Source organism: Hoplias malabaricus, chromosome Y (genome assembly GCF_029633855.1).
Source record: "Hoplias malabaricus isolate fHopMal1 chromosome Y, fHopMal1.hap1, whole genome shotgun sequence".
NCBI classification, from domain to species: Eukaryota; Metazoa; Chordata; class Actinopteri; order Characiformes; family Erythrinidae; genus Hoplias; species Hoplias malabaricus.
The window spans coordinates 39,347,224-39,361,553 of NC_089820.1; the positions used below are offsets into that span (position 1 = coordinate 39,347,224).

The 14,330-nt window shown below is 40.9% G+C and overlaps 1 protein-coding gene across 1 annotated transcript in view; it reads left to right on the plus strand.

The window, feature by feature from the left end:
* Positions 1 to 14,330, plus strand: part of LOC136677720 (calpain-2 catalytic subunit-like) — a 35,134-nt gene that overhangs the window by 13,400 nt on the left and 7,404 nt on the right. The window contains exons 10-18 of the mRNA XM_066655318.1: positions 736 to 905; positions 5,492 to 5,503; positions 5,603 to 5,814; positions 7,236 to 7,272; positions 7,418 to 7,483; positions 7,730 to 7,787; positions 7,895 to 7,959; positions 9,452 to 9,520; positions 10,911 to 10,989. Coding sequence (XP_066511415.1) covers positions 736 to 905; positions 5,492 to 5,503; positions 5,603 to 5,814; positions 7,236 to 7,272; positions 7,418 to 7,483; positions 7,730 to 7,787; positions 7,895 to 7,959; positions 9,452 to 9,520; positions 10,911 to 10,989 — 768 coding nt within the window. The remainder of the gene's footprint in view (positions 1 to 735; positions 906 to 5,491; positions 5,504 to 5,602; positions 5,815 to 7,235; positions 7,273 to 7,417; positions 7,484 to 7,729; positions 7,788 to 7,894; positions 7,960 to 9,451; positions 9,521 to 10,910; positions 10,990 to 14,330) is intronic.

Genomic DNA, 14,330 nt, shown 5'->3' on the forward strand with positions numbered 1-14,330 from the left:
CAGCAGTAAGTCCACCCCACAGCTAGTCATATGGCCTTGATGATTAGGGACCATTTTACAGGCTATGAAAACTGGAGTCTTTTTTTGGGCTATCCTTAAAAAACATTAATAATCACCATGCATATTATAATTTTGTTCATTTTAAATTCATTTAGGAAATTATTACATCAATAATGTTTGACAAGTAATTACAAACATGTACCATTTACTGTGGATGGCCCAATGTTCCAGAGTATGGCTTGTTCACAAGTTCAGTGTTATGTTTTTCTTAAAACTTAAGCTAACATTCATTCCTTCATTATCTGTAACCGCTTATCCAATTCAGGGTCACAGTGGGTCAAGAGCCTACCTGGAATCATTAGGCGCAATGGAGGGGGCACCACGCCTTCACAGACACAAACACACACTCACACCTACGGACAATTTTTTGAGTCGCCAATCCACCTGCAATGTGTGTTTTTGGACTGTGGGAGGAAACCGGAGCACCCGGAGGAAACCCACGCGGACACCACACCAACTCCTCACAGACAGTCACCCAGAGCGGGAATCGAAACCACAACCTCCAGGTCGCTGGAGCTGTGTGACACTACCTGCTGCGCCACCATGCCGCCCTAAGCTAACATTGTGATATCAAATGCATTCTGTGACAAATATTGCAGCTCTTGTAATCTGTTTATTGCACTCAAATTGTGATTTGGATTGTGGACTGCAGTTTAATTTTCTGCACCTTTGCAGACACTTTCTGGATGAACCCTCAGTTTGTGATTCAGCTTGATGAAGAGGACAATGATCCAAATGCCAACCAAACAGGTTGCAGCATGGTCGTGGGCCTGATACAGAAGAACAGGCGGCAGCTGAGGAAGGTTGGGGAGGACATGAACACCATCGGTTATGCCATCTACGAGGTCAGAAAACTGTTTTTTTTTTTTTACTCCCAGCCCTTGAATACACCTGGGGCTCTGTATGTGTTTTTTTTTTCCGTCTAGCATTGTTATGATCCATGAATTTTAAAGGAGTAGTTTCTATTGAAACTAATGTTACCAACCTTCCTCTTACCAATATTGTATTTCCTTAGGCAATACATTTTTTGTGTCTGTAATAATGTTTTAATTGTGATGCAGATATCAAATAATGGATACTTCTGTATATCAAACAAAGTCCTAAATCATTACAGAATTTTGAATAGTTATAAAAAAAACATGGTTTCACAACCACTTTTAAGTAATGAAATATACAGTACATCCAAATGTTTATAGGGATCCCTTATTCCAGGTATCTCCAAATGTTGGACCTCAGTCCAAACATGGACCAAGTAATAGTTATATCCAGATACATGACTGATTTGTAATAAATTGAAAGCAAATAATAATGCTTATGAAACATTGTTTCTGGACAGTTGTGGTAATAGACAACAGGTACAGACATAGCAAATCCAGTTAATACAGCAAAAGCTTCTCTCAGTGGAATGAAAACGGATTGTTTACCCAGCATGACCAGTTCACTTGAAAGAGCAAGGGGCATGTGAGAGTAAGTAATGATTTGCTACAAAATAACGAAATTTGAAACAGAAAACCAAATTTTGAAATTGCTGCCAATTTTAACCAGTGTGTCTTAAGTGTACCAAAAACATGGCATCAATTTAAAGCACCAATGTGAAGTGCCACTATGAGGCGATGCACAAATCTTGAGCTTTGGCCCTTTGCTGGGAGGATATTTTACAAAATGGATCTCACTGAATCTTAATTAATAGCCCTGGCATATAGCAGGTAAAGTCAGCTACTTTGTGGAGCACCCAGTTTGTACATGGACATTCAGTGCACAGTTTGCATTATCTTTGTACAAACCGGATTCCAAAAAAGTTGGGACACTAAATAAATTGTGAATAAAAACTGAATGCAATGATGTGGAGGTGCCAACATCTAATATTATATTCAGAATAGAACACAAATCACAGATCAAAAGTTTAAACTGAGAGAATGTATAACTTTAAGGGAAAAGTATGTGGTTTCAAAATTTCATGGCATCAACAAATCCCAAAAAAGTTGGGACAAGGCCATTTTTTACCACTGTGTGACATCCCCCCCTTCTTCTTACAACACTCAACAGACGTCTGGGGACATGGGAGACCAGTTTCTAGAAAATAGGAATGCTCTCCCATTCATGTCTAATACAGGCCTCTAACTGTTCAACGGGCCTTCTTTGTCGCACCTTCCTCTTTATGATGCGCCAAATGTTCTCTATAGGTGAAAGATCTGGACTGCAGGCTGGCCATTTCAGTACCCGGATCCTTCTCCTATGTAGCCATGATGTTGTGATTGCTGCAGAATGTGGTCTGGCATTATTTTCTTGAAAAATGCAGGGTCTTCCCTGAAAGAGACGATGTCTAGACTTTTTATTTTTATTTATCGTTACACTTATATAGCGCCTTTCTAGATACCCAAGGATGCTTTACAATCTACACTGCTCAGAATGCTCAATTCACACACACTCACACTGGCGAGAAGCGGCAGCCAAACGCGCACAGCGTACTCTCGACCAGAAACGGCCGTCCACCTGGAGGACTGCATCGGGCACAAGGATTTCACCCAGGACAGAGCGCCAATCCATATCTGGGCACACACACATTCACTCACACATACAGACATTAATTCACACTCATTAACTCACAAACCAGGACAGTTATTACAGAAGCCAATTCACCTTTTTTTTTGGACTGTGGGAGGAAACCGGAGACCCCGGAGGAAACCCACGCAGACACGAGGAGAACATGGAAACTCCACCCAGATGGGACTTGAACCCAAGATCCCAGTGCTGGGAGGCGAACGGGCTAACCCCCAAGCCACCGTGGGTGCACACCGTAGATGGGTGCATATATTGTTCTAGAACCTGAACATAGTTCTCTGCATTAATGGTGCCTTTCCAGACATGCAAGCTGCCCATGCCACAAGCACTCATGCAACCCCATACCATCAGTGATGCAGGCTTCTGAACGGAGCGTTGATAACAACTTGGGTTATCCTTGTACTCTCTGTCCTCTCTGGTCCTTGTGTTCCATAAAGAACTACAAATCGTGACTCATCTGACCACAGAACAGTCTTCCATTTTGCCACACTCCATTTTAAAAGACCCCTGGCCCAGTGCAAACGTCTGAGCTTGTGGAGCTTGCTTAGAAATGGCTTCCTCTTTGCACTGTAGAGTTTCAGCTGGCAACAGCGGATGGCATGGTGGATTGTGTTCACTGACAATGCTTTCTGGAAGTATTCCTGAGCCCATTCTGTTATTTCCTTGACACTGGCATTCCTGTTTGAGGTGCAGTGACGTTTAAGGATCCGGAGATCACGAGCATACAGTAGAGTTTTACGGCCTTGACCCTTACGCACAGCAATTGTTCCAGATTCTCTGAATCTTTTGATGATGTTATGCACGGTTGATGATAACTTAAAAGTCTGCTATTTTACGCTGTGTAACACCATTCTGGTATTGCTGCACTATCTTTCTGGGCAACAATGGTGGAATTGGTGATCCTCTTATCATCTTGGCTTCAGAGAGACACTGACACTCTGAGAAGCTCTTTTTATACCCAATCATGTTGTCAATTGACCTAATTAGTGTAAATTGGTCTTCCTCCTGTTCGTTATATGCTCAATTTCCTTTTTCTAGCCACTTATTTCTACTTGTCCCAACTTTTTGGGGATTTGTTGACACTGTGAAATTTTGAATCAACATATTTTTCCTTTAAAATGTTACATTTACTCAGATTAAACTTTTGATCTGTCATCTATGTTCTATTACGAATAAAATATTGACATTTGCCATCTCCACTTCATTGCATTCAGTTTTTATTCACAATTTGTTTAGTGTCCCAATTTTTTTGGAATCCGGTTTGTAAAAAAGCATGAATGGAATGGGAATGCACTGAAGCAGTTAGACACCGTGCCCAATGTCAAGTTTCGGCCAGAGGCAAGAAGTCCTCCATTCAGCATCTTTGGAATTAGTACCAGAATTAACCATCCAACATCATCCATCCATCCAACTTAGGGTCACGGGGGGTCCAGAGCCTACCTGGAATCATTGGGCGCAAGGCGGGAATACACCCTGGAGGGGACGCCAGTCCTTCACAGGGCAACACAGACACATTCACTCACACACTCACACCTACGGACACTTTCGAGTCGCCAATCCACCTGCAACGTGTGTTTTTGGACTGTGGGAGGAAACCGGAGCACCCGGAGGAAACCCACGCGGACACGGGGAGAACACACCAACTCCTCACAGACAGTCACCCGGAGCGGGAATCGAACCCACAACCTCCAGGCCCCTGGAGCTGTGTGACTGCGACACTACCTGCTGCGCCACCGTGCCGCCCCCCATCCAACATCAGTGTCCTCATTAATGCTCTTGAAGTTGAATGCTTATAAATTCTCCCAGCAATGTTCCAAATCTAAAGCTCTCCTAGGATACAAAAGGTGCTACTGATGCATGGGGGAAAATCTCCTTTTAATTTTTTTTATTTCAGAAGTAATGTTATTTGAGCAGAAGTATACATACCTAAAGCAATATAATGTGTGGGTCTGGTGTCTGTTTAAATGTTTGGTTTAAGGTGGCTTTACAATTGGACAATGATTATTGGAATTAAACTTCACACACTAAACAGATTATGGCTTACTGTCTGAATTTGGGCCAAGATGTAAGTCATGTACATTTATAATTTCCACTGAAATTTTTTCTTCAAACTGCTTTTCAGGATTGTTTAATGTTAGAAAAAATGAACTGCCAGATTAAAGATAGGAGAAGAAGAGAATGGAGGGGTCAGAAGGGAAGGAGGAAGTGAAACCTAATGTGGAAAATAACATGAGGAAAAATGCATGTTTAAAGATGAGATTGGGGGACTGGCAGTTTGTGAATGCAATATAAAAATGTTTTTAGGGAAAACTGAAAAATACAACAATGAATCAAAAATGTTTTGCTCTGGGAAGATTTCAGTGCTCTTTTTCCAAAAACAACTTTTTCTCTTAGGTATAAACCTTAAGGGAAGATTTTTCACTTGAGGTATTTTATGAAACTAGGCACAGGATTTGTTCTTACACTACTGTGTACACAACCACACAATTGCTATTCTAGACCATCTAAAATAAGAGATAGGAGACATAGGACATTTCTTCAACTCCTTTTAGTCCCAGCATAATTCCTTATGATTTTTTTTTTATGTCTTTACTGTTATTCTTCCAATATGAAAATGGAATGTGAATGCCATCACCACACCATTAAATAGAAAACAACGGGAATGCCCAAAACTAGTGATTACCCGTGCATTCTTCAGTGAACAAACAAATATGTTGGCTTGTTCCAATATCAGACTTATTTATCACCAAAAAAATTAGTCATCTGCCAAAATAGTTTTCATCCCATGAAGGAACGGCAAAAAATAAAATATCTTAGTTCATGTCATCATGTATTTGAAGCTGACCCTTTTTCTTTTGTATCCTCACAGGTGCCTGCTCAGGTAAGAGTGAATCCTGTATCCAATCAAATGACATTTTCTGCTAAAACATATGAAACCTTCTTTTTTCCAGCCCTCTGACTAGCGCTTTCATCTTCTCAGTTCCAAGGCCAGAGGGACGTGCACCTTGATAAAAACTACTTCCTGACACATGCTCAGAAGGCTCGATCAGAAACCTTTATCAACCTGCGGGAGGTCTGTAGCAGGTTCAATTTGCCACCAGGAGAATACCTAATCGTCCCCTCCACCTTCGAGCCTAACAAGGATGGGGACTTCTGTATTCGTGTATTTTCTGAGAAGACGACTGATACACAGTAAATATTCACTTTTTTCTAATACAGACACAAGTACTGATACAGGTTAAATGATATTTTTTTGAAAAAATTATTGCTTAAATGCCTGACACAGGATGTCACATATATAAAATTTGTCATCCAATATTTCTTTCAATGTTTTAATATGCGACTACTCTGTCTTTGCTGTAGAAACATCTTTTCCTTTTCTAGATTTACTTTTTTTCTGTTTTTGAGAATTGTGGGTAGGAACTGTTTATTCAGCCGTATTTCACAGAGAGAACTTAAGGTGGTGCCACTAAATGGCCTATTGTTAATTCAGCCATATTTCACATACCAGTTCATGAACTAAACTTGGTTCATTCGGTGGTGACCAGAGATCCTCTTTTTTTCTGGTCACATGCTCTTTTTGGGACCTAAAAAACGCGTGTTCAAGGGGTCAGAAGGTTGAGAGCTGAACTGGGACACACTTGGGCTGCTTCAGCGCTGTAGGTCCACCGTTCAGAGCGGTGCACCTTAGTGTTTTACTGGAGCCTCAAACAGAAATGTGTTCAATGTTGTTGAAGTAATATTTATCATCTCTTTTTCATCAGTCTCTTCTTTATGTTTGAAGAATGTTCCTGTGACACAGCCTTTTGTTTTCTACTATATATTTAACAAAGTTATTTTGTCTGTTTCTATAACGACACGAATACACTGCCACATCTCACCGTTACTGACTTTCTGACGAGTAAATTACATCTGCACAACTTTTTGTTTAACTTTACATGAAAAAGGGCAAAATCTCTGGATTATTAAACCAGAACACCAGAGTGAAGTGTTACTCAAAATAAACCAGACTGTGAATTAGTTACAGCACCGTTTTACCAGTCAGACCCTTATAGAAATGTAGGTCCATAGAGTTAGTTCCAGCGATGCCCTGTTTCTTCATCCAGTCTAGATTACTTGGTTGATAAAATGTTAAGGTGCTTGGTTTTAGAAATGTTCAGAAACTTAAATGTTAAAATGTTATCTTGTTGCTTTCTGGGAAAAAAGTTTCTTCAATGTCATCTCAACATGATGCTTCAGTTTTATAGCTTTGAATGAACAGAAAATAACAGGCTTTCCATGATCACACATACACTGTCAGCAACGGACAAGATAAACAATTTTTATTGTTTGTTATTATTGTAAACAAAGACATTGATATGAAAGCTTCTCTAGAACTTCCAATGACAAGGGGATGTATTTTGGGCGTTCCTGTTTTTGAAATGCCAGAAAAACCTCTGTGACAATGGCTATATGGCTTATTGTGGTCCAACTAAATTAGGCTTGCCTAGTTTCCCTTTGCTCTTCTTTTTATAGCATTTTATTGTGACAATGTTTATTCATATTATTTAGCATAATGCTGGAACTTGTAAATAAATACTGTATATTTACACAATGCAATTTGTTCTCAACAGACGATGTGATGATCCAGTGGATGCTAAATTAGATGATGTGAGTTTTTGCATTTTTTTTTAATTAGTCACCTAAAAAAGACTCACAATGAAAGAGTTAATATAAATAACATTTTACATTAAAATAAAACATTCTACAGTTAGTTTTATGTAAATAAACAAGTTATAAACTTTTGTTTATTAAGGAAACTGTGTCAGACAGTGAAGTAGATGCTCCCTTCAGGGCTCTATTTCAAAAGCTTGCTGGAAATGTAAGTACAGAGCTTCAATTTGGTTTGAATTGCTATATTCCCTATGTATCATTTATTTAGTTAATCCCATTATGTAAAATTGTGATGGTCATTCTCTTCACTGGATTTTGTTAACAGTGTAATCTTTTGTGTGTATCTGAAATTAATTTATGTCTTAATTAGTTTATATTAATTAATGTAATATTAATTAATAAATTAGGAAAATCATTAATTTAATTAAATTAATTATTTGCCTCTCCCTTCCAGGATATGCTAATCTCTGCTTCAGAACTCAAAACAATTTTAAACAAAATTATTGCAAAACGTATGTATGCTCTTTTTGTTCCTATTATCTAAAATCAGAGCTTTGAAATGTCTAGTCCTATTTCCTGATTGCTGGCTTTCTTTTTCTTTGCTGGAATATTTCTTTAGGAACTGACATTAAAACAGATGGCTTCTCACTGGACACCTGTCGGACCTTGGTCAACCTCATGGATGTATCCTTCTTGCTTTTCTTGAACATTTCCTGCTTATTTGCAATTGCTATAAACCTGGATGAATATAGACTGTTATATCGTTGCTAGGGTAAGGGTTAGGGCTATTTTCTTGTTTACTAAATCATATGAACACATTAGCTGCCATTCACATTTTGAAAATTTAATGATGAATGGGCTTGGAATTACGTTTTAAAATTTAGCGTAGAATAGAATCTTATACATTGACTTTCACTATAAGCTAAGACATTTTTTTCTTCTGCTATAAAGTTACTATTTTGGAGATAGATATTTTTTTTGGTGAGCGAAAATATAGTTCAGTGTTCGACTCTTTATTTATTTGAGAAAAAATTGTGTAACTTATTTTAAAAGAAAAGCACATAATTCTTTGCATAAGTTTGGTCAAAAATATGTATATAGTTTTTGTCTCAAATTTCTGCAAACCTCTACAACAAGGTATTTTAGTGCTGAGAAGTATTCATCTTTCCGTACTTTACCAGTGTGTAGACTGGCTCTATTTATTGACAGGTGGGACTTTCCCTATGAACTGATGCAATGTTACAAGCTTTCTCATTCCCTTTTCTACCTGTGAATGATCTCCGCCTCCTTAATTATGAGGCGTTATAGACTAATGTATTTTATGTAAACATCAGGAATATTATACTGAAATTTTACATACTCCAAACAGCATGCATAAAATATTTAAAGTTAGTTATCTTACTACCGTACTTTAATGTTTGCCAAAATTGGTTACAAAGGGTTAATAATACTGTTCCATTTCAAATGATCATTTGTAAAAATATTATAGTATATATGTATATTCATTCATTATCTGTAACCGCTTATCCAATTCAGGGTCGCGGTGGGTCCAGAGCCTACCTGGAATCATTGGGCGCAAGGGGGTGCCAGTTCTTCACAGGGCAACACAGACACACACATTCCCTCACACCTACGGACACTTTTGAGTCACCAATCCACCTGCAATGTGTGTTTTTGGACTGTGGGAGGAAATCGGAGCACCCGGAGGAAACCCACGCGGACAACACACTAACTCCTCACAGACAGTCACCCGGAGCAGGAATCAAACCCACAACCTCCAGGCCCCTGGAATTGTGTGACATTACCTGCTGCGCCACCATGCCGCCCTATATATGTATAGTGTCAATGTATTGAATTGTGAATTAGGTGAAGTGTAAATTTTTCATTTAAAGCGATAATATTTGTTTTTTATTATTCATCTTTAATATTGCCATGACAACTATCTACTATCTAAATTTATTCAACTCTCTAAATTTATTGAAATACCTGTTCCTAGTCTCAAGTCTAGATCATCAAAAAACTAGCAGTAATTATCAGACCACTTAAATAACCTGGTGGGAACAAAAACTGAAGTTGACCTTTTTATTTCTCCCATATTAAACATAAACACTGCACTTAGTAGACTCTAACTAAAGTTTAGTAGTATTCTAGAATGAGTCCCTTAACTGACACTCAGGACAGTGGTGATGGGAAGTTGGGCCTGGGAGAGTTTGCTACGCTGTGGAAGAAAATACAGAAATACTTGGTGAGTGACAGGAAGCTTCATTTAGACATCATCCTATCTAAACTAATGTAACAAGCACAAACATCATATCAGCTCTCTATATGAATATGGAGTATTTAGTGACCATTTTTATTGGAAATCAGTACATTAATTGAATTTAGGAATACATTACAATCTTGGTATCATATTGACATAATGTTTTCTAAAATGAGCATAAGATTTTACCACACTCATGTCTGAATTATTTGTTATTTATAATGTTTTTGTGATGTTGGGCTACTGTTCTAATATTTTATTCAGTGCCTTTTTGTCCATAAATTAATGCTACAGGGGGGGGGGGGCATTTATATGGATACACCTTAATAAAATGGGAATGGTTGGTGATATTAACTTCCTGTTTGTGGCACATTAGACCATGGTGGCCATTTTGAAGTCGGCCATTTTGGATCCAACTTTTTTTTTTCAATGGGAAAAGGGTCATGTTTCATGAGTTATTTACAAGTTTCTGACCACTTATAAAATGTGTTCAAAGTGCTGCCCATTGTGTTGGATCGTCAATGCAACCCTCTTCTCCCACTCTTCACACACTGATAGCAACACCGCAGGAGAAATGCTAGCACAAGCTTCCAATAATTTTGATGTGTCACATGACCCTCTTCCCATTGAAAAAACAAAAGTTGGATCCAAAATTGCCGACTTCAAAATGGCCACCATGGTCACCACCCATCTTGAAATGTTTTTCCCCTTCCATATAATAATGTGCCACAAACAGGAAGTTAATATCACCAACCATTCTCATTTTATTAAGGTGTATCCATATAAATGGCCCACCCTGTATATTTTCTTTACTCTTATTTATTTACTCTAACAGTAAATAAAATATTCTATTCTGTTGGATTAAGAATCCATTTCAGCAGATATTTTCATAAAACTTAATGGCTATTGGCATTATTGGCATCATTGATAGTGCTGATGTGTGGACGTTTTTTCTCATTCTCATCAGTTTTATCCGCAGTCATGTGAATATGTTTGTGTAGAAACAGACCCACTTTATATAGCTCCTCTGAACTGTCCATTTAAAAATATTTAATATTTTTATTTTTAAACTAGGAAAGAGTTTATGTAGACAGAGTCTCTTGTCATTTTTTACAGTCATTTAACAATCTCTAACATCTCTAGCCTGTTAAATACTGTTAAAAGCAATTGAATTAAATGTTTATATGTTTATAATGTTTTTTTTTAATATTATTTAAAAAAACTAAACATAACTGCTTAATACAATCAGACAAAAAACCATCTCGTGACCACTCCCATTTATTTGGTGACATACTGACAATTGCTGTTCTTAATGCACTTTAATATTACAAACAATTGTTGGTTGTAATTATTTCTTGTTTATTTTCTGTTGTAGGGCATCTACAAACGCAACGACATGGATAATTCCGGGACTATCAGCAGTCCAGAGTTGCGTCTAGCCCTGAAGGAAGCTGGTGAGTCAAGTTTTTTATCAAAACAAATGGTTTACATGTTTTTTACTTGATTTATATTGTTTTTTTTCCTACAGTTCTAGTGGTGTACTGCTATATAAGACTGAAAAATAGAAAATCTATCACAAATTCTCACATTTATATATTTTTCTATTTTTTTTTTTACTTTTGAAGATTATTTGTTGGAGTCACAATATAAACAAATGAGTGAAGTTATTAGCTGGTTACTCATCAGAACGTGTTACCCTGTTCAAGTTCAAGTTCAAGAACTTTATTGTCATTTCAGCAGTATACAGTGTTTACAGTACACAGTGAAACGAAATAATGTTCCTCCAGGACCAAGGTGCTACATAAAACAATACACAACATTAAAGTGCAACTAGTGCAAAGCTACTGCAAACATAAAACAGTGCACACACATTAAAGTGCAAAAGACATGGCTAAGAAAATACAAAACAATATCCATACAATACAATGCAATACAAGACAATACAAAACCATAAGTACTGTCACATCCTGGCCCAGTCCTGTCTGTTTTCCCCACCATGTGCTCATGTAGCACATGGCTCTGTTTGTTATTGTTATTGTCCTTGTCTCCGCCTATGTCCCGCCTTCTTTCCTCCTCCTTGTCAGCGTCCTCATCAGTGTTTGTAATCCTGCCCCTTCATTATTAGTCTCAGGTGTCCTTGTGTGTATTTAAGTCCCCTTGTCTCACTTCCTCTTGTTGCACATTTCACCTATGTATTCCTTCCAATCTGTCTGTTTCTGTTGCTCTTCACCGTCGTTGTTTCTGCTGTTTTCACACTGTTTTCCTCCGTAGTCGTCTGTCTCTGCTGTTCCTCGTGTTGTTTTCTCCCAAGTCTATTAGCCTCGTCTGTTCATCGTTTTTTCTGCCCGAGTCTGTATGTCTTTGTTTTGTTATAGTTTTGGTTAAATAAATTTGCTGTGTTTAGTGTGTGCGTCCGCCTCCGTCAGTCCGCTCCGTGATTCCTGACAGAATGACCGACCCACTAAAGGACGCAGCTAACACGGCCATGTCGCCGGATAAAGCCATTAAAATAGCAGAGGACTTACTAGCCATAAGGGTGGGTGATCAACCTGCTATTTTGCAATCCTACCTGGGTGTACCTGTGGAATTTGAAGGAGGTCGCAATTGTAAGGGTAAAAATTATTACTGCAGTGTAAAAATTATTTTGAATATTTGCCCTGTCCTAATCCTCCTGAATTTATCCAGGTCATGTTTGTTAAATCTCTCCTTAGAGGAGAAGCGTTACGGTGGTCAGAAAAACTAATTAAGGAAAAGGCCCAGGATCTTACCGTAGAGACATTTTTTGAACTGTTAAACGAGAGATTCTCCCATTCTGCTCCCGAGGATTACCCCCTCTGGTCCGGGGAAATTTTTTTTGGGGGGGGTGGGTTTGAGGGTAGGGGCTGTTAGCCTCAAACCGCTGGACATGGGAAATGAGGCTAACAGGGACGCATCCCCGGGGGAACTACGGTTGAAGAAGTCCCTCAAGAGTGTGCCCATCAGTCCCCCTAAACCCGCAGTACGTCCAGCACGTGCCCGGCGAGCAGCACAAGCCCCTGCCTCTGTGGACGTCTCCGCTCCTGTTCCCGAGATGGCGGCGAACCCCGCCGCTCCTCTCCCTGAAAAGGCGGCTTCCTCATCCGTTCCTCTCCCTGAGAAGGCAGCTTCCACAGCCGCTCCTGTCTCCGTGAAGGCGGCAACCGCCGCTCCTGTCCCCGAGAAGGCGGCTTCCACGGCCACTCCTGTCCCCGTAAAGGCGGCAACCGCCGCTCCTGTCCCCGTGAAGGCGGCTTCCACAGCCACTCCTGTCTCCGTGAAGACGGCAATCGCCGCTCCTGTCCCCATGAAAGCGGCAATCGCCACTCCTGTCCCCGTGAAGGCGGCTTCCACAGCCGCTCCTGTCCCCGTGAAGGCGACAATCGCTGCTCCTGTCCCCGTGAAAGCAGCAACCGCCGCTCCTGTCCCCGTGAAGGCGGCTTCCACAGCCGCTCCTGTCTCCGTGAAGGCGGCAATCGCTGCTCCTGTCCCAGTGAAAGCGGCAAACGCTGCTCCTGTCCCCATGAAGGCGGCTTCCACAGCCGCTCCTGTCCGCGTGAAGGTGGCAACCGCCGCTTTTGTTGCAGTGAAGGCGGCAACCGCCGCTCCTGTCCCCGAGAAGACGGCTTCTGCCGCTCCTGGTCCAGAGAAGGCGGCATCCGCTGCACCTGCTCCAGAGAAAGCGGCGTCCCCCGCCACTTCTGTTCCAGCGAAGGCGGCTACCCAGGCCGCTCATGTCCCTGAGAAGGCGGCTTCCTCAGCCGCTCTCTGTCCTCGTCCCTGTACCTGTGTCTGCCTTTGTCTCTGTTCCTGTCCCTGTCACTGTGTTCGTGTCTGTCCCCATAAACGTCCTGGTCCCTGTTCCCCTGCCAAGTCCTGTCCAGTCCCCATTGCTGTCCAGTATCTTATCTCAATTCCAGTCCCCGTTTCAGTCCAGTGTCTTGTTACCTGTCTCTCCTCCTGTCCAATCCAGCACCCAGCCTCAGTCCAGTCACCTGTCATGTCTCCATTCCAGTCCCCAGTCCCAGTTCCCGGTTTTGGCACCTGTACAGTCCCAGTACCTAGCCTCAGTCCCGTCACCAGTCTTGTCCCAGTTTTCTACACCTGTCTAGTCTCAGTCCCCGTCCAGTGTTCAGTCAAATGTCCAGCACCCTGTCTTGTCCTCTGTCCAGTCACATGTGCCTGCTCCTGCCCTGTCTCCGATTCTGTCCTCCGTCTTGTCACGAGTGCCATCTCCTCTTTCTAGTCCTGTCCAGTGTCCGTTTCAGTCGAGTCTCTTGTCCCCAGCTCCATTTCCTGTCTTGTGGGTTCATTCTGTTTTGTTTTTCCTGGCCCCTCCTGTGCCAGCTCCTGGGGAGTCTAGCTTTGCGCACCCCAGTAGTTGCGCATCTTGGAGGGGGCATCTGTCACATCCTGGCCCAGTCCTGTCTTTTTTCCCCACCATGTGCTCATGTAGCACATGGCTCTGTTTGTTATTGTTATTGTCCTTGTCTCCATCTATGTCCCGCCTTCTTTCCTCCTCCTTGTCAGTGTCCTCATCAGTGTTTGTAATCCTGCCCATTCATTATTAGTCTCAGGTGTTCTTGTCTGTATTTAAGACCCCTTGTCTCACTTCCTGTTGTTGGACATTTCACCTCTGTATTCCTTCCAAATCTGTCTGTTTCTGTTGCTCTTCACCGTCGTTGTTTCTACTGTTGTCACACTGTTTTCCTCCGTAGTCGTCTGTCTCTGCTGTTCCTCGTGTTCTTTGCTCCCAAGTCTATTAGCCTCGTCTGTTCAT